Source organism: Euleptes europaea, chromosome 12 (assembly GCF_029931775.1).
Source record: "Euleptes europaea isolate rEulEur1 chromosome 12, rEulEur1.hap1, whole genome shotgun sequence".
Taxonomy (NCBI): Eukaryota; Metazoa; Chordata; class Lepidosauria; order Squamata; family Sphaerodactylidae; genus Euleptes; species Euleptes europaea.
This window is the reverse complement of record NC_079323.1, coordinates 19,619,979-19,640,920: the sequence shown is the minus strand read 5'-3', so window position 1 is coordinate 19,640,920 and position 20,942 is coordinate 19,619,979. Positions and strand designations below refer to the sequence as shown.

The 20,942-nt window shown below is 40.3% G+C and overlaps 1 protein-coding gene across 1 annotated transcript in view; it reads right to left on the bottom strand.

Moving 5' to 3' along the window:
- Positions 1 to 10,143, bottom strand: part of ZC3H12C (zinc finger CCCH-type containing 12C) — a 34,723-nt gene extending 24,580 nt beyond the window's left edge. Inside the window, exons 1-4 of the mRNA XM_056858883.1 lie at positions 10,102 to 10,143; positions 8,545 to 8,560; positions 7,904 to 8,040; positions 2,102 to 2,865 (exon numbers count right to left, since the gene is read on the bottom strand). Of these exons, the coding sequence (XP_056714861.1) occupies positions 2,102 to 2,865; positions 7,904 to 8,040; positions 8,545 to 8,560; positions 10,102 to 10,143 (959 nt within the window). The remainder of the gene's footprint in view (positions 1 to 2,101; positions 2,866 to 7,903; positions 8,041 to 8,544; positions 8,561 to 10,101) is intronic.
- Positions 10,144 to 20,942: the final 10,799 nt, after the last annotated feature.

Sequence of the window (20,942 nt, the reverse complement as noted above, 5' to 3'; positions counted from 1 at the left end):
AAAAACCCCCAAAAGGGGTCGCCATAAGTCGGCTGTGACTTGATGGCACTTAACACACACACACACACACACACACACACACACACACACACACACGTGTGTAAAGTACCATGAAATCGCAGCCGACTTACAGCAACCCAGTAGGGTTTTCAAGGCAAGAGACTAACAGAGATGGTTTGCCATTGCCTTCCTTTAATTTTAAGGGTCTCCTTTTTGGGTCTACCTGGTAGCTTCAGCAAGTACAGGATGCTGCAACTCACTGGAACATGCGTATTATGCCTATTTGGCACGGTCATCTGTTTCCAGACTCACTTCAAGGCCTTGGTTATTATTACTCAAACAGCCTTTCACATACAGCTTGCAAGACTGCCCCTCTCGGTATGCTCCTGCGCAGCAACTGCATTTCTCTAATAAAGGCCTGCTTCAGGTCCCAATCTGTAGGCAAATCTGATTGAGCCAGAGTTTTATTTGTGTGGAGCTGGTAGTATGGAATGGCCTTCCACAGCATATTAGGAAGGCCTGTTGCTAGAATTCTGGCACCACTCTACAGCAGATTTTAAAATGCCTTTTTTAAGCCACAAATTTTCCCGGATGGATATACTAAATGATTGTGGATTATATATTTTACAGTAGTTTATTGGTTTTGATTTTGCTGTGTTTTATATAACATTGTATCCAGCTGCAAGTTCCTTTAAATATATGCACTAATTGCTGGAAACCTCCTTTGGACTCTTTTGTAAACCACTGATTTATAGAACAGTTCCTTTTTATTTGTAGTACGCATTGTGATATTTCAAGGTAGTACGGTTTTGAACAATAAAAAACCACTTTGAATAAATTAAAAAAAAATCTTTCATTTACCATTCAAACTGTAATTAAATAACTTGAAAAAATTAAAGGCACTACAAAAAAAACCCTTATCTAACCAGTTAAGTTCCAAATCCCAGCTTGAGAACAGAAAGATCTTACAACGGCACTGAAAGATTCTTGGGCTATAATGCATTTCCAAATGGGTCAACTTCTGTAGTTGAGATGGAACCACGAATAACCGCCTCTCTTTGCTGCCCTTCCACCTGGCAAGGAGCACATTGCATCAGAGTACTGGGTACTTGAAAGCTTCCAGGGAAAATCCCAAAGTGCTGTTAGATCCAATGTGAATTTGGTAAACTTACATTGGAGAATATTTTCCCTCCTGTCTCAGCGGGTGGTAAAACTGGAGCAGCAAAAAGCACATAATGCATTGGGGATTTCTAACAGAATAATTAAAAGTTGTGAGGTTTCCTCGGAATGACTGACTGAATATATTCATTCTCTCTCACACTTGTGTGTGTGTGTGAGAGAGAGAGAGAACAATTACAGAGAACAGCACATAGCTGAAAGTGAAGGATCCCTTCATGAGTTCTAGAAAGGGAATGCAAACCATCTACTAATGCTTAAGCATCTTTCTAAGGGTCAGTTGCTATACTCATCCCCCAGACACTGTGAAGTTCCTATACTAAGATATGGCTGGCCTTGTGCTTTCTCAGTGTTTATAATGTTAGCCAATGAGGTACTTATAAAGTCTCCTTGTTGTGAATGTTTTTAGAAACTCTTGGTAGTTTAGGAGACAGTATTTTTATAGCCAAGAACATAGACTATTATTATTATCATCATCATTATTTCAAATGTGCACGGGAGTCATCTCCTATAATAAACTGAGGATTTGTTTTTAGCGATTCCCTTAAGTGGCCTGTAAAGTTGGGAATATGTTTATCATTCAATACGTTTTGTGTGCATGTGTAATAGTGTGCTTGGCATCAAACCTTTAGTCACTGTTACAGCACTGAGGTTGACAGGATTTAATAAAATCTCTCAATCACCGTCTATTTTCAATGGTTCTATCCTTGGAATTTTTGTAACTAGTTCCACTGTGTAACTTCTTGAAGTAGGGCATAGTTTGATTGATTCAGCAATATACGTACATGCTTACTATTCAGTATTTGGTTGTTAGGCAAGTGGATCATGTGACAATTATGTACGAGTCATACAAGAGTACATACATAAAATCTGATTACCAATTAAATTCCCAGTATATAAGGAACACCATTCTTTTGTAACATACCTCATTGCCACGTTGCTGCCATCAATAACTATAGGTCTCAGGTTATCACCATCCACTGGCACATCCTCTGGAAGGGGAGAGTCGGACCTCTGAGATTCCACAGAGGACGTTTCCCGCATTATGCTAGTATTAATGTTACTTACGCTCTGATCCGTCTCAGTTTTATTTCCAAGTTTGACAAGTTCTCCCAGTATATCATTGATTAAAGCATCAGTACCAAGCTTATTCAGTACAAGCTGAACCTGTTCTTCAGAATAACCTAACTTAAGTGCAAACTCCAGTTTGGTTTGATATTCTTTTACCACATCAGGGTTTTTTTTAATTTCTTTAGATACTAAACGAGTTTCTTCTAGCTTAAGATCTTGCAAGATTTCATTGCGTTTTAGTATATGGGGTTCCAGGCAAGGAGATCTACACAGTTGTCTGTGAGTCTTAGGTAACGGGTGTGATTCTGTTCCAGTAGTAGTTGGTTGCTCTGATTCATTATCAGAATTTGTGCTCTCCTCAGAATCACAACTGGAGCTCCCAGTTTCTTCAGAAGTTTCCTTGTTTGCATCCTCCTTCCTAGAGTTAATTTTATCCATTGTTGGTTTCTCTACCATTGACCAAGGTGCAATTGCACTTATCTGTGTCTCAGCACTGTCCTCATAGAGGTGGCCTAGGTCATGCCCCAAGTGATCCTTCAAGCCCATGAAGCTGCTGCATGTACTTGACTCCACTTTGTTGGTTTTCTTGTATTCCTGAATATAAAATATTCTGCGTTCCTGAAGAAATAATAAAAGTTGGGACCAGTTAGACATTTGTTTTGTTTAGAACTGCAATTGCAATTTCCACAGGATGTCATTCATTTGCTTTCCTAAGGGTGGGTGCAAAATAAGGTTTTGTTTTGTGTGGGTTTTAAATCACTCCCATGGTGAAATCTATAAGGAATTCACCCGAATGAAAGGAGTTTGTCAAGCTTCAAAAATTAGCTTTGCCAAATTACTGCTAGCTTCTGACCCTTGGATAGGTTTTCAACCAGATGTCAAGGCCTCAAGCCAATAAAGCCTTTTAGCATTTCAGCAACAGGGTAGCTCATTTAATGGCCATGCACATGTAATCTAATCATAAGGACAAGGACTTGTACAAAATAATGGGCCATATGTCTTGAAAGATGGAATTAAATTTATGAAAAGCTTATACTATTACAATATGCCAGAAGCTTCCAAATGCCTATTCATCACTGATTATGAATAGGCATCTTGAATGCTTTTCAGACTAATAAGGATGGAAGAGACTAGAGCTGCGATCCTTAAAATCATTTTTGTGGAAGTCCCACTGAATAGACTTGAGCAGGATACAGAGTAGACCTGCTAAGGATTGCTCTCTAGATGTCATCCTGACCTGAGGAAATGAAGTTCACACAGTGATGCATAACATATATTTGTTATTAAAACTGCAAATACATTATGTATTTTTATAATAATTGTTCCAATAGTTTATAAATTGTAACCATTTCCTTCTCATATGTAAAAATATCATGAATTTTAAAGATTTGTACAATATCTAATACTTTTAAAAATGTATTCTGATAATTGTTCTATCATCCTATGGCTGATATTTATCTAGGATATAACTCTATTAGTTACAATAACCAGACTGCTTATCAAGTCTTAATTACCAAGGAGTCTTTAAAATATACTGCTTAGTACAGCTGAATTAATAAACATTAATTCAGACCACAGTGTTCTGAGAAGACCTTAAAGACCGACCCAAGAATACCTGCTGTTCGCATAGCTCCAGATGTGTCCAACAAGGAACTAAGCCACAGAAAAATGAAGCACATTATTTATTTAGATTTTTATCCCGTCCTCAACCCCCAGCCAAGGCCAGGCTCAGGGCGGCTAAAGATTTATAATCCATTATTCTCATTTTGTTATTTTAGACAAGAACTTTTACAAAGACCGAATAATTGACATTTTCAGAAAAGTAACAGTCTTACATCTTTAAATGGTGGTTAATTAAAAAAAAAACCTTATCAGCAAGATTAGACGTGCAACATTTCATGCCTCCCAAAATATAAACTAAACTTTTTCAGCAAGCAAGGCACATTTTGGTATTGTTAGTTCTGTGGCTGCAAAGGCTGCCACCCACCAAGAACTGTCTGCTGATAACGCAAATTTTTATTCATTTCAGGGGGGCGGGTGATTCACACAAAGTTTTAACTGTGTGCAGCCTACATATTCCCACCTAAACTACCTCAAAGTATTTGACATCCTTGCACTGGACATAAAACTCAGATAGGATCAGTGTATCTGTAGAGTGGTTTTTAAAAAGATACTAAGGACACATAGGCCAGCTGGATATATAGTTGCTGGAGGGGGAAAAACAGGATATATGTATCTAAAATAAACATAATAACATGAATCGGTGATTTTTTTGGTAAAAGGTTAAAAGATATTTGTCTCAATCCATAAAGGACAATAAACACAAAGAAAATAAACTTTGGCATAACAACTGTCTTTCTGTGGTTGAGGTCCCATACGCTGCTTGCGGGGGGAAATCTCTCTGTATCCAGCACTTCGGTATGGGTAGAATAGACATTGATTGCCACATGCTGATTACCTGGAAGGTCTTATTCCAGGCACTCTCTCCCACCCTCTTTTCTCAACAGGTGACCAGCACTGTCACAGCTGACGATGGCTACCATCTGTTTAGCATACAAGAACCCCACCCACGGTAACGTTAGTCAGCCCTCTGCCCCACATGAGGGCATGTGGACTGGGACCAACAGGTATCAATAGAAATCTATTCTCCATTCAAAACACAGGTTTAGATCATGACCAGCCAACAAAGGGTTCTAAATGCATCATGGAAAACCTTATACCGTATTCACTTGAAAAACATGTATGTGAATATAACATGACCCCCCCTTTTTTCCTTGACTGTACACCTGGGAAATAAACAATACCCTAGTCTTCCTTTTGGGTAAATACATCAGTATGTATTGCTCATCTTATCCAGTAGAGATTCAGGATGAATAACAGAAAATTTAATAAAGAGGTTTGGTGCAAAATATCACACAATCTAGGCAAAGTAAAGCTCTTGGGAGCAGGAAGGAGGAGAAGTGTTCAAACAAAAATATCCATTTTACAGAGCAAGTTTTAGGTGAACAAGGAGCCTAATTATTTTCCATCCTCTTATTTAATCTTATTCCTAATACTTTGCTGTCTCTTCTTGTCTCATGGCTTTCTATACAATCTTTTTTGCCCAGGTTTTAAAAGTTAGTTCTTGAAAGTTACATTTCATTACACTCTACTGCACATGTCAACCAAACTTTTTCATCCTGCACCTTACAGTTGGAATGTGAAGTCCCGAACAGCCATTTGTTTAATCTAGTTTAGTCTATTAGTTTCTTATAATTCCAAGGAGCATTTAAAGGATGTATAGTGTTTAAAAGGATTTATTGCTGCAATACTGCCTCTTAAGAGGATATCAGTGTGATAACAGAATAAAAATCAACGGTTTGACTTGATAAAAACAACTATCTCCAAGTTCACGCAAATAATGCCTCAGTCGAAACAAAGCAAATTCAGGAAGTGAAGCTGGGACAACACAGAGATTTACTAACTATGGCGATTCACTCATTGCCACTAACAAATCACAACAGTATCCTAATAAAAGAATAGTTCAAACCTACTCTTTGGCTGCCTTCATAAAACTAGCACCGAAAAAGTATCTTAAACAAGAAAAAACCTATGGAAAGCTATGTTGCTTAGCAACCAGCTTTTTGGTTGCTAGGATGCACTCCTTTAACAAGCCATCATGAATGCTAGCACAGCGTAAGAATAATTTGGTAGGAACAAAGGCTATGAAAAAAGACGGGGACTTAAGTACGTCTGGTATACCCTTGGAGAACAATGCAGCTGCCAAACCAATCTGGAAGCTCCAACATCATTGTTCCATAAACCCTGCAATCTGCTCTGACTAGAGGAAGTATATTTAATGCGCAACACTTTTAAGCTGGCCTGAAAAGTTTAGGACGGCTCATGCATTGCAATAGTAATACAGTGAGATAATGGGCCACTCACCAAATCCATGCACTGTGAAATGCTGCCTTGGCACTCAACATTACACTACCTGGAAGCAACTGCCGTTGATACAGTAGGATGAACTTTTGTATTTATAAACAGGGGATATGTGTTTTTTGTTTGGCCTATGTACAAGAGGCAAGAGATACAGACCAGGAAAGAAACGTATGTACAAAATAGGCAAGAGATGAAGACCAGGAAAGGTAAATTTACAGTGGCAAAAGTTGCTATTGCTAGAAATGTTTAATGTATAGAAACCTTGTCAGAATGAGTCACTAATTATTTAGTGAAAAAATACATAGCACTTACCAAAGCAGCAATTGTAAGTTGCAGTTTCAGATGGACATGACAAGAGAGATTTTTGTAATTAATGTTTAAATTATAAGCAACAGAAAAATTTAATATAGCACAATTTCACACTACATTTTACAAAATGCTTACTTTCTGACCTTGAATTTATTGACTTGGAAATAAACCTCACTAATTACGGTGGAATTCACTTTAAAGCATCCTTAAGATCAGAGCCTAAGCTTTTCTGAATATTAAAAAGAAGAGATAAAACAGGCTTTCAAAACGAGGCAGACAAAGCAACAGGTTCAAGCACAAAACTTTATTAAGGCAGCAACACTAGGAATCTCATTCATATATTTTAAACGAAAAGTTTTGTTGAAGTACAAGAGATCACGTTCATTTTAAACATGTACAATTTAAAAGGGAATACGTGGCAAGAGGTCTAAATGGCCAAGACATTGTAACAACACAAATCAAAATAATGAATATGTAATAAAATATCTACTGCAAGAGTTTTTTTAATGTATTTAATTACCATTGTATTTCAGAGAGTGCTGCAGACAACAGCCCTCACTCTAACAAAGGAAGGATGTCCCGTTGAACAGATTGGTTAATGCTCTGGGGCAACAGATGTCTACTGGAACTGCAGGAGACCAGCAACTGGTGGCCTGCCCATCTTCTGAAAACTTTCAATAGACTTATGCATATGTTCACACAATAGGGCATGTGGCAGAAATGCAAACCTCTTTTTAACCCTTTCACGTGCCCCTCTACTCACATAGGAAGGTCTTTTTCTTTTATGGAGAATTAACTCAAAAGGATAAAAATGTTCTTCCACCATACAGCTGAACTCAAAATACAAAACAGACTGAAAAAAGCAAATTGTGAACTCTAGAAGACTACCACAATAAATCATATATGCATGCAAGATGCAGGTCTGAAGTCACAAAAATACTACTGATGTTAATGGTGAAGTTGACTTTGAATTTAATGAGGCTGCACCCTTTGACTCCATCGTAGGTTACAAAGACAACTGAAGTTTAGTTATATCACAAGAGCTGTCCCTTATATACAAAATATACTAACATTTTTTCTAGCAGTGCACCAATTCATCATATCAAAATAGGGTTGAATTTCCAAGGCCAGTTGCCAATTGAATCTTAACTTGTCAAAGGCTATAAAAATCCAGTTGTAATAAAAAGTTCTTGTTGACCATCAGCCATTGCCAGGTTTCTGGCAACCCACCATTTCTAATTTTCTTATGTTTGTTCACTGATATATCAGATGTAAAGGGCACATTTTAAAAGGATTTTTGAGGTTTCAGCTTTTAACAACCTTGGCACATTTTTGGCTTTTTTAAATGTGGAATGCAGATGAACATCCTGATGGCTCAGGAAAAAAAAAATTACCAGCCTTGGCAAAGGCAAGTATAAATACTTACGTTAACTGGAAAGCACACTGATGTTGGTTTCTTGTAGCAGTCCCAGGAGCAACTCCTTAACACGATTTCAGCTGCAAACTTCCAGGCAGACAAGCAGAACAATGAGTGGTTGACCAGATGGAATGGCAACGTCTTTGCTTAACCTATTACCGAGGAGAGCAGCAGCCAATTGCAGGCCAGGAAAGGCTCACAATTAGTTGGCCGGGCAGATGCAAGGCAACCTCCCCACCCTGCCGTCAGGTTTGTAGGTTTCTAAGAGAAGCAAGTTGATGTCATTCTCAGGGTCTGCCCCAGGCAGCATGTGTATTAACGAGGGGTGTGCAGCAACAATAGGCCATACAAAAGAGACTAGCAGGCAGCTGCTGTATGAGAGCCGGAGTCATTAGGGAGCAGGCTGCCAACAAGAAACACCTGGCCTGGGCAGACTTCAGCTTTCCCTCATTGTTTCTAATTCGTGAAACAAAGAAAGGGAATTATTTTTAAGTAGTAAAAGTTGCAAGGTTCTACTAAAAAGAACTAGGGGGTGTGGGGGGGAAACCTCACAGCTTATTCTCTCACAAAAGACGTTTCACTTTTATTTGAGGGCAGGAGGGGAGGGGAGAGAGAGAGGCATCAAGATGGGAATAGTGGCATAATTATACCTGTGTTCTTCTCCGTCTGCAAAAAAGTGAAATCAAATTGAGGGCATTAAAAAGCGGGACAGGGAATTGCTTCCCAAAAGTGTTTGATTTCTCGAAGCGTTTGTTTGTTTTCATAAAAGGCTACCAAATCTGTGTTCATGCATGGCATTGTGTATCAGAGCAAGTGCATTTGAGTATCAATGGAACTGGGAAGTGGCAGATGACAACTGGGGTGGGGGGAAATACCACTTTAGCAATCTCATTATTGGGAGGTTTATAACAGCTTTGAGGGTGGGGGGTCAAGAAATGTTCACAGAGAAAAAAATTGTGATAATGCTATACCGAGTCTGCTTATTCTATTTCATCCTGTTTAATACGTTTGTGAGAGACTCAATGTTTTGGTAGATATATTATTAATCTCAAAATCTACCTTGTATTCATGCTGTTTTAACATTTTAGTCATATGCAGCTAGAAGGATAAAATCAGCCTGTACAGTCAATTCAACCATGCACTTTTTACAGGTGTAAGACTACCACCAATGAGTGTTCTATTCTAACAAAGCCTACATTTTTTTCACAAGAGCTTCCATTGCATTGGAATGAAGAACGCTGAAAAATATTGAACAACTTTTTGGCAATGTTCTACAGACAGATAAAAAATGCTAAAAAAAACCCTATAGAAATAACCATTGCCTATTCATAGGCACAAAAGATCTACTGGAAAATACTGAATAAGATCTCAATGGAGTAGAGAAAATGAATGATTTACTGTAAGGTGTAGCTTACTATAATCTGTTAAATTTTGGGTTTCAAAATAAAAACAAATATTGCTCATGCAATTTAATGCACCATACTGGAACATATATTTTCTAGATGTCCATATTTACAAAAATTAAATCAGTGGCAGAAGTCTACTGCATATACATTGCTTCGCTTCTGGGGGGTGGCAGCAGGCGATTTTACAAAGATGGGAATAAATCATGCATTAAAAAGTCTCAAAAAGTACTCATAAAGAACCCACCCATGTCCTCAGACCAGCGGGACTATGCTGAGGTTTTTAATCACAAACAGGAGGAGTCTCCTCCCTTACTTCAGCCACCGCAAGCACAAAGAAAAAGAGAAAACGACCCAAGACCACAGCAGGAAGCCTGATCTCCAGTACTGGATTAAGCTTCTTTGCAAACAGCAAATGAAGGCAGTGATCTGAAAAAGCTAATCAGTCCCTGCTGCGGTATTTAGACTACCTCAGTTACTGGTATTGGATAACGTTAAGCGTATTAAAACAGCTGTAGGTGAAATAAGGAAGCCCTGTCTGGTTTTTCCCAGTTGCTAGCAGCATCCTGCAATCTACCCAACATTACTTGGGTAGTCTAGTTGTTGCTAGGTAGTTGCAGAACTGTTTATTTTGGTAGGGAGGCCAAAGGACAAGACTAACTTTAACCATAAAAAAGTGAACCGAGGATCTCTAAGATGTTAAGTATTCAATTGCATCCTAGTTTAGGAGACTAGCCGGATGTTTCTCTGTGCACTGAACATAAAGTTATTACCTGCAGAAATCGCCCCCTGATGAAAACTTACAATCAGCACTTTGGCTGATTGTACAATCAGCACTACATCCATATTTGATCTTCACTCTCTGCTTGTTGTATCTGACAAAGTGGGCTCTCGCTCTCCCCAAAAGACTTAATGCCACGAAAAATATGTTCATCTTTCAGATGTTTGCACTATAGTTACTTCTAAAAATGATCTGTAGATCTTAGCAAAAGGAATGACCATAGGTACATTTAGTTTAAGTTACCGGAAAGAGAAGTCATGCAAAATCTGATAATAATAAAAAGGGGCTTTTTCCCCTCAAAAGGTGCTTAAGTGACGGGCTGCAAACTGCTTGGCTCGAGAACACTCAAGCATACCAGTGGGATTAAGTGACGGGCAAGATTCCCATAAGCTCATCCTGTAATTAGTTTTTCTTGGCTTTCTCGAAGAACAACTGGGAAAAGAGTGGGGTTGTTCTAAAAACTCTGAGAAAGCTTTGAAAATCTAAGCCTAGGGGAGCTTATCCCTAAGGCTCCTGATAGTGCTCCTTCCCCCAAACAAACCACCTCGTGGAGGTGAACTAGCAATAGCAGAAGCCATGTGCCCTTAATGACTGGAAAATCTCAAGCATGCCAAGAATGTCCTTGGTATCCATGGGAAATGTAGTTTTTGGACCTCTTGGTCCAATTAATTGAAGTAGGCAGCTTAATAAATTATGAATCTTATGCATCCCAGAGCCAGTGGCATTAAAATCTTCTTCCTTCCCTTTCCATATGCTACAAGGATACATCTGTGTGGGATCAGGGCAACTATTGTTGTGTGGGAACTGTGTCTACAAATACCCCACGTTAATGTGATTCTTTACGAAGAGTGTCTATAAAGGTAAAGGTAGTCCCCTGTGCAAGCACCGGGTCATTACTGACCCATGGGGTAATGTCACTTCACAGCCTTTACTAGGCAGACTATCAGCGCATTCCTGAGATGTGGTGTGTAGGGAACGGTGGGGAAGAGGTGCTGCCGCACCACCTCTAAAGTCGTTTCCCACACGCCGAAACACAAAACGAAGCCTTTTAGAGCCTAATGGCAGCTCCTCTCCCCAGCCTGCCCCGGGAATGCCTTTCAGGATGCCGAAACGCCTCCTGGGACACCGGTGTGAGCCATTGGTGTCCCGGGGTGGCGCTGCCACGGGGGTGCCTAACAACCGGCGTCCAGGCCTCCATGCCAGTGCTGGGCCAGCATAAGTTGCCCGGGCACTGGCGCAGGGGGCCCTTACGCTGGTGCAGCGCCTTCCTGGCCTCTACAGCGCATTCCTGAGCCCTCAAGGCTCAGGAATGCGCTGTATGTTTACGGGGTGGTTTGCCATTGCTTTTCCCCAGTCACCTATGTGTGTGTAAAGTGCCTTCAAGTCGCAGCCAACTTATGGCGACCCCTTTTGGGGGTTTTATGGCAAGAGACCAACAGAGGTGGTTTGCCGGTGCCTTCCTCTGCACAGCAACCCTGGTATTCCTTGGTGGTCTCCCATCCAAATACTAACCAGGGCTGACCCTGCTTAGCTTCTGAGATCTGACGAGATCAGGTTAGCCTGGGCCATAGCAGGCCTTTATTTTTCCTGTCAAGTTTTTCTGTGTTCTCTTCCAAAAAAGGGATTTATTATCGCTGGTTAAGAGAAAAATTAAAGACATTAGCTGGACTTTGTAAATGCTGATGGAGTTCAATTGATTGATTTCCTCTTATCTGAAAGAAATGGGTGTAACTAGAAACCAGCATTGCATCTAACACACAATGCAAGCTAACATACAATGAAGGGTTGACCAGGACTCACTATAACATTCTGAGACGTTTCCTTTCTCCTTGTAAACATTTTTTTTTTAAAAAATATAGCCTGAGGAAGAATTCTGGTGAAATCAAAAGATCACAGCACTATTATATATCATTTAGTTGGTCCCAATAAAATGTAGTATGTGAAATGTGTTCTGGGGTTGTTGTTTTTTATTTTACTTATGGACGGGCAAAGCTGCTGATAATTTTTTTTATTTTTCAGCCAACACACTGCTATAATTATTTCTGCTTTTGTCTGGATGGATTTTACATTGATTCTCTTTCATTTGGTTCATTACAGAGCAGAGACATGCATTCAGAGGACTCACTGCTTCACCCTGGGGCAGAGGAAAAGGAAGATGAGCAGGATGTTATCAACACATTTACAGCGCAATCCTAAAGAGAGTTATATCCCTCTAACACCAATGACCATACACTATGACACTGAACGACTTCTAACAGTGGGTTTCATGGAAAGACATGGTAGAACCTTGAGCAACCCCATAGGTCAGCTCCCATGGAGAAGAACATGTCTAAGCACCAACACCACCTTCTACAAACTTCTTTGCAGGAAAGAGAAAAACTTCAGCTTCTGATAAGCTGTCTAGAAGGATACCATGGGTTGATTAGCTCAGAAGTCACCGAGAGGCCCAAGTGTCATACCTTCTCTGTCTTTCTTCCAATAAAAGTAATATATCAGGGCAACCTCTGTCCTGGATCCCAGAAGGAAGCCAGATTGAAATGGATGCAGATGCTCAGCATCATCCAACAGTATCTAGAACTGACCAGATGCCACCCCCTTGAGCATCATTCTTGCCCCCAAATGGCAGATTGGACACTCAGCTATAATTATTTTGGTCAATAAATCTAATGATGGTTTCTTAAGGAGAGGCCTGACAACCACCCCTTTTCAAGGGAGCCTGCTTACACCCTTCCCTCCCTGAGCAATATAATTCCCCACCAAACAAATCCACTTTACAACCACAGAGTACCACTCTTATCATTTAGGTGCATCTTGGCAGCTTTCTCCGAATCATTTGCTTAAAAAAAATTCCTAGAAAAAACTGGATATTGGCCAAGATTATTTTTTAAATGTCAGGGCAATTTTATTCATTTATGCGCATGCTATTGGACAAGCATTCATTTTAGGTTTGCCCCAGTACACTAGATTTCCTACTAAAAACAACAACAACAAAGAAATCTTAGCAGGAACAATGTAGCGGGTTCTTGTCACGTTAGTAACAGGGTCTAATGGTATTACCAGAAAATACACAGGGTGGATGAACAAAGAAAGCTCTAGTTCTGCACCGAAGCCTTCAGATTCAGCAAACTGAGCAGTCTAGCCATCGTCACCCACTGCTATATTTAAAACACAATGCTGAAATTTAAGAGGTTATTACAGGTCTTTGAAAAGCAGTCTGCGTAGCTGTTCCACACCCCTCAGCATTGCTCAGCCTTAAGGGACCAGACATTCTCCAGTCCAAGTCTCAGCAAAACAATGAGACTGGAAATCAAGAGTTCACTGCTGAGTTATCTCTGGGCATAATTCTACAGGTCTCAACAGACGCTGCAGTATTTGGTGAAGCTTTATTTACCATGTCAGGGGGGGGACCCAACAGAATTGTTTTTCCATGTTAAAAAGTGAAATATTTTAATTGTAAACCATTTTGAAAGCCAAACTAGCCAAAAAGTGAGGTATAAAATACTGCCAAACAAACTTTTTTTCAGATCCCTGGAAAGCAGATACTTTACATTTGCTCATTTCAGTTCACTGACCATTTTCTAACTTGCCTTTCTTCCAAAGGGACTCAAAGTAAATTCTGATATTAATTTAAAAACCCAAGCATAATAAAGACAATAACTAAAACAGCAGATAGCACAGATCGCTAATATACCATTCCACACACACCCTAGTCTATTATACCTCCCTTTTCCTAGCTGTGCCTCACTAGTGCTAAAAGGGGATATTAATATACCATGGACACATGTATTACTGGATTGGTCCAAACTTCGTCTGGCATAACAGTAGGTAAGTGGTAGGTGACCTCAAGTATATCATCTTGCTTGGCATGCAGGACTGGTTCTCTGCCCAAACAACCAAGGCAAGCCCTGAAGCATTGGAAGTGCCACAGAGACTGGCGCCATAGGAGAAAGTGACTGCCAATGGCTTATGCCTGCTTATTGCATCCCAGATCTCTGCTTCAATCAGCTGGGTCCAATTAGAACTCTTGAGGTGCTAGCAATGCCACTGGGAATCACTTTCCTCTGCTCAATTACAGCCTTTGCCTCTCCCACGGTTTCCTTTTCTGGCACATCAACAGTTTTACAAGTAGACGTTGGGCACTGAGTCAAAAAGATAGCCTACCTTGGTGCTAGCTCTTCAAGTGTGGCTAGTCAGATGCCCAGCAATCTATAAAATAAAACGTATGCCGACGATGGCCATTCACTGTTGCTTGTCCCTGGCATGTATTACTCAAAAGTAATTTGACTATGATTTTTTAGCCTTTTTATAGCCACTGTACTAAAAGCCATTGTTGGAACCTGCTCTTCCTAAATGGCTGGTACACATGAACACATGAAGCTGCCTTATACTGAATCAGACCCTTGGTCCATCAACGTCAGTATTGTCTACTCAGACCGGCAGCGGCTCTCTGGGGTCTCAGGCAGAGGTCTTTCACATCACCTACTTGCCTAATTCCTTTAACTGGAGATGCCGGGGATTGAACATGGGACCTTCTGCATGCCAAACAGATGCTCTACCACTAAGCCACAGCCCCTGGAGGACACTGAATGTGAGCCAATCAGACATGAATAACTACTGTGTTTGTCTGAAACATATGACATGGAAGTCTCCACTAAAAAGGCTTGCATAATCATAGTAGAATCCACTCTGCCCCCCCCCCCAAAAGGTACCAATAGAGATTACATGCTTTCAACACATATTCAGGTACACTGTAGTTACAACATGGATGTTCTAATGCTGGATAGCAAACTATTTAGAAACAGGCTGCAGTTCTTCAAAGGGCAGATATGTGGAAGTATTCACAAAGTGTATACACCACACCCATCCCACCCTGCCCCATCCCCACATGCACGCATTTAATCCCAAAGGAAGCACATCTAGAAACCCACTCGTAATCAGTGACCATCCTTGCCCCACAGGGCCACCTGAAAGAACTGCAGAGAACATGAGGAAGGAATTAGGACACTTTCTCCGCCTTTGTACTGCAGATAGGAAAGGGGTAACTCCTCTTCTTTCTGGCTGCTTTTCAGAAGCTGCTCCTGGCTAAAGACCACCATGAAGGCCGAGAAAACCCTTCCCTGCTGCCAAAATGTAGAGAACTCAGGAGAAAGGAAGTATGGTCTCTCTCTTGTCTGTCTGAGAGTGGTGGAGTCAATGGCGATTACAAAAAACGGGGAACTGTTAAGCTCAACAAATTTTTCTAGATCCTTGCCCGGAGGCTACACTAGCAGACCTGGGACACCAGGATAACAAGCCCACAATGTCAGCTTGTGACCCTGTGCCAGGACAGCAGCTGGCACATTCCAGCAATCGTGTGTGTTAAGTGCCGTCAAGTCGCTTCCGACTCATGGCGACCCTATGAATGAAAGTCCTCCAAAATGTCCTATCTTTGACAGCCCTGCTCAGATCCTACAAATTGAAGGCCGTGGCTTCCTTTATTGAGTCAATCCATTTCTTGTTGGGTCTTCCTCTTTTCCTGCTGCCCTCAATTTTTCCTAGCATGACTGTCTTTTCCAGTGACCAAAATACGACAGCCTAAGTTTAGTCATTTTAGCTTCTAGGGTCAGTTCAGGCTTGATTTGAACTATAACCCACTGATTTGTTTTTTTGGCCATCCACGGAATCCGCAACACTCTCCTCCAACACCACATTTCAAAGGAATCTATTTTCTTCCTATCAGCTTTCTTCACTGTCCAGCTTTCACACCCATACATAGTAATAGGGAATACGATGGCATGAATTAATCTAGTCTTGGTGGCCAGTGACACATCCTTACACTTCAGAATATTTTCTAGCTCCTTCATGGCTGCCCTTCCCAGTCTCAATCTCCTTCTGATTTCTTGGCTGCAGTCTCCCTTTTGGTTGATGGTGGAGCCAAGGAATAGAAAGTCTTCAACAATTTCAATTTCCTCATTGTCAACCTTAAAGTTGTGTAATTCTCCTGTAGTCATTACTTTTGTTTTCTTGATGTTCAGCTGTAGTCCTGCTTTGGTACTTTCTCTTTTAACTTTTAGCAGTAGTTGTTTCAAATTTTCACTATTTTCTGCCAATAATGTAGTGTCATCAGCATATCTCAAATTATTAATGTTCCTCCTTCCAATTTTCACCCCACCTTCATCTAAATCTAATCCTGCTTTCCTAATTATATGTTCTGCATATAGATTGAAGAGATAGGGAGATAAAATACATCCTTGCCTGACACCTTTGCCAATTGGAAACCATTCCGTTTCTCCATATTCTGTTTTAACTGTGGCCTCTTGTCCAGAGTACAGGTTGCGCATTAAAACAATCAAATGTAGTGGCACACCCATTTCCTTTAAAACCAGCCATAGCTTTTCATGATCCACACAGTCAAAAGCTTTGCTGTAATCTATGAAACACAAGCTGATTTTCTTCTGAAATTCTCTCGTATGCTCCAGTAACCAGCGTATATTTGCAATATGATCTGTAGTGCCTCTTCCTTTTCTGAGACCAGCTTGAACATCAGGCATTTCTCATTCCATATATGGTAACAGCCTTTGCTGTAAGATTTTGAGCATCACTTTACTTGCATGAGAAATTAAAGCGATGGTCCGATAGTTGCTGCAATCTTTGATGTCTCCTTTCTTGGGAATTGGAATGTAAATGGATCGTTTCCAGTCTGTGGGCCATTGTTTTGTTTTCCATATCTGTTGGCATATTCTTGTCAAGATTTTGATGGACTCTGTTTCTGTGGCTTGGAATAGCTCTATTGATATCCCATCTGCTCCTGGTGATTTGTTTCTCCCGATTGCTCTCAATGCAGCTTTCACTTCACTTTCTAAAACTGTAGGTTCTTCTTCAAAAGATTCTTCTTGGAAAGAATCTTTTATCCTTTCATCTCTTTTGTATAGTTCTTCAGCATATTGTTCCCACCTTTTCTTTATTTTGTCCTGTTCAGTTAATTCCATGCTGATCTTTCAGCATGCCTAACCTTGCTTTAAACTTCCCTTTGATTTCTTGGATCTTGTAGAACAGATCTCTTGTTCTTCCTTTTTTGTTGTTCTCTTCTATTTCTTTACACTGGTTATTATAATACGTCTCTTTGTATCTACATGCCAGTCGCTGGAACGTTGCACTTAGACTTTTGATTCTATTTCTGTCACCTTCTACTTTTGCTTCTTGTCTATCTCTGGCAATTTTAAGAGTTTCCTCAGACATCCATCGAGGTTTTTCTTTTCTTTTGGCTACAGGAATAGTCTTTGCACATTCTTCCTTGGTAATATCTCTAGTTACCACCCATAGTTCTTCAGGTTTACATTCACTTGAACTCAGTAATGCAAATCTGTTCCTTACATGGTCTTTAAACTCTTCCGGAATATTGCTTCGATTGTATTTCGGTGCTATGAATGTTTTGGTATTTTTCTTAAGCTTTATCTGGATTTTCAATATTAACAATTCATGATCTGTACCGCAGTCGGCTCCTGGTCTTGTTTTGGCTGAGAGAATAGAGCTTCTCCATCTTCTGCTTCCAATTATATAATCTATTTGATTTCTATACTGGCTGTCTGGTGATGTCCATGTATACAATCGTCTATTTGGTTGCCTGAAACATGTGTTTGCAATTAACAGATTGTTGTCTTCGCAGAATTCTATGAGGCGTTCTCCTGCTTCATTCTGTGCTCCTAGCCCAAATCTGCCAACAACATTAGATTCTGCTTTGTTTCCTACTTTTGCGTTCCAATCACCTATGATTATCAGCATATCTTGTTTAGGTGTCTGATCAATTTCTTCCTCATCAGCATCTGTAGTTGGGATATAAACTTGAATGATACTTATGTTGATAGGCTGATTGATATTATTCGGTCAGACTTTGCATTATAGCTCCTGACTGCCTTTGCTACATTTTGCCTCACTATTAAAGCAACTCCGTTTCTTCTCTTTTTGTCATTCCCTGAATAAAACACTTTGTAATTTTCTGATTGAAAATGTCCAATCCAGTCCACTTTAATTCACTTACTCCCAGGACTGAAATGTCCATACGTCCCATTTCTTGTTTAACTATTTCAAGCTTACCCTGATTCATGCTCCTCACATTCCATGTTCCTATTGTATGTGTCAAACAGCTTCGGACTTTCCTTTTGCATCTATTCATGTCAACCACTGAACGTCCTTTCGGCTTTAGTCCAATCGCATCATTAAGAACAGCACTACTCGTACTTATCCTCTGCTCTACCCCAGTAGCAGATTGAGTGCCATCCGACCTGGGGGTCCCATCTTCCAGCACTATATCTTTTTTCATTTTGGATTGTCTCATCATAGGGTTTTCAAGGTAAAGGTTGGTCAGAAGTGGTTTACCAGTGCCGCCTTCTGCACAGTACTAACCAGGGTTAGCCATTGGGCACTGCCATTGTCTACGAAAGATCTTCCGCCAGTGTCACCTTCCACTACTGCTGCTGCCCAGTAGCTAACCTTCAGGGATTCCTCTGCCCCCATCCCCATTGGAACTGCCTGTTCTCTTCTGCGGATGTGGCCATTGATCCCTTAAGGGGGTGGATGCATCTTCGTCTGGTGTCTCAGCTGTGACCATTCCGTCTTGAGTGACTCTGCTAGGAGTTTAGTCTCTTGATAGAGTCTAGACCCCTTACGGTATTGCTCTCAGCTTCCCTGACACACACAAACCCCCTCACCACGATAAGGTGTGCATCCAGAAGGGGGTCCAGCAATCATAGGACTGGGTCAATGAACCTCAACTGATTTATATATAAATATACCCGTGCTGAATGGCTTCTAGATAATACCCTTACGTTTAACCGTTTATGATTAATTTATACCTGCAGAAATCAAAATCTCACTCTCAGCTGGAAATATCTGCCAGTTGCTACTCAGACATCCAATACGTGTGGTTTTTGTGCACAGTAGCCTAAAGCACTACCAGTTTATTAGGCAAGCACATTTTAGCCTAGATAAAATCATCACGCAACTATCTTCTTTAAAATAAAATGAGTATTGAAATTCTGCAGGAAGAGTCAGCCAATGCAAATGAAGGCAGGCAAGAACCTGTTTGTCTAGAAAAGAAAGAACTAATGACAATAAATTTCAATAATTCCGAAATAAAATAATCCAGTAACTGGCTCTACAAACCCAGCACAATCGATGTTCAAATCTTATTCAATCTTAGATAGCCAGAGCAGACTGCCTGAGGAGACGCTTAGGACTCCTCCTCTCCCCAGGCCTCCTGTCCCCTTTTAGTATTGTACAGAGAACTGGATTTTCAATGACCTCAACAGGCCCTGGGGACAAAACTACACCTTGTGATTCATCCTTTGGTGAAGGAAAAGTGCACATAGTTTTTATTCACACACACCCCCAGAAAGCTCAACCTTGCAAAAGTCAGGGTTGCACAGACATTATAACTACCTGGATATTTAAAATAACTAGTTAAAAAAAAAATCTTGAAATCCTACTTTTTCTTTTAAAGTTTCTAGCCCTCTTTCTAGCTGGGAGAACCACAAAACATAGCTGAATATGTATATAAGCCTCAAGCAAGAAATATATATGCCTTATGTGTTGCCACCTTCTTCCCTGGTCATCGAGCCTCTGAGAGGAAAAATGTTTGAACCAAAGGTCTTTGTTTGATCCTGAATTAGTTGTAAATCCATGTTTCAGTTGCTGCACTTAGCAAACATGCTAGCTTAAGAAATACATGAACTCCAAAATGAGAGCTATGAGTTCTCAAGGCTACTGGGTTAAATTTGAAGTTCAGTCTACCAAACCTAGCTTCAAGCACACTATCCACTGGTCAGCACCTGTTTCTACCATACAATTGTAGCATTTATTTTGTTACAAATAGAAAATACAGCACTGGTGGTAAGATCTCTGTTTGATGACTAAGCCCTGACCCCTCATTTCATGCTTATGAGCCATCCCTAGAGTTCCAATGAAGTAGTCCACCCACTCAGAACAGGCAACCATTGAAGAACACCTCCAAGTAAATCCCCTTCAGTTACTATATAAAAAATATCCAGTGACCCCCACCTAACCAACATTTATTTGTACTCCCAAGTAGAAAATTTCTTTCACATAAGTTCAGATGTAAGCTGAATTTGTAAAGCTTTCTGATGTCTAGAAAAATTCAAATACAACCCTGGTTCAAGAGAAATGAAAGGCTGCAGAAATTCACGCTTTCCCCTTACATATATGCCCCCCTGCAGTTCTAATCCCTAATAGGACTATAAATGAGACATTACAGAAAAAGCCCCTTTGTTAAAATTTACTATATGCATACTAAATAAGCTTCTAACACAAAGAATAGACCCTCTACAAAAGTTCAGTCAGTTCATTCAGATACCCTAACCTTGACTGCCTGTCACAAAATGAAATATGATAATTTTCTATTAATTAGGATGATAGGCTTGAACAAATCCATTGCAGATATGGACATGAACCCCAAACCCAAAAGGTCCCAGTTCAGATATAAAACATCTCTTGAAGATGGTTATTTATTTTTATAACTTATTAACACATTTATTTCACCACACACACACATTTACATTGTCTAGCTTCTTCTGGGAAGGAAGAAGGTGAGAGGCAGGTGAGGAAGCAGTTTCTTCCTCCTCCCCAGGAAATAAATATTCATACATACACCTGTGCTGTGAGAATGCCGTAAGCAGTAATCCTAGGTACACCTACTTGAGAGTAAAGCCTAATAAACCCAATGGCATGTGCCCAATCACCCACACTTCCAAGAGGCAGGCTTTTCCCACTTCTGACTCCAGCCCACTGAAAATGCTGTTCATGGGGACCAGCAGACTCTTCGGAACAGCATCAGAGGAAAGTTTTGAGTCTGCGATGGCAGAGGAGAGCC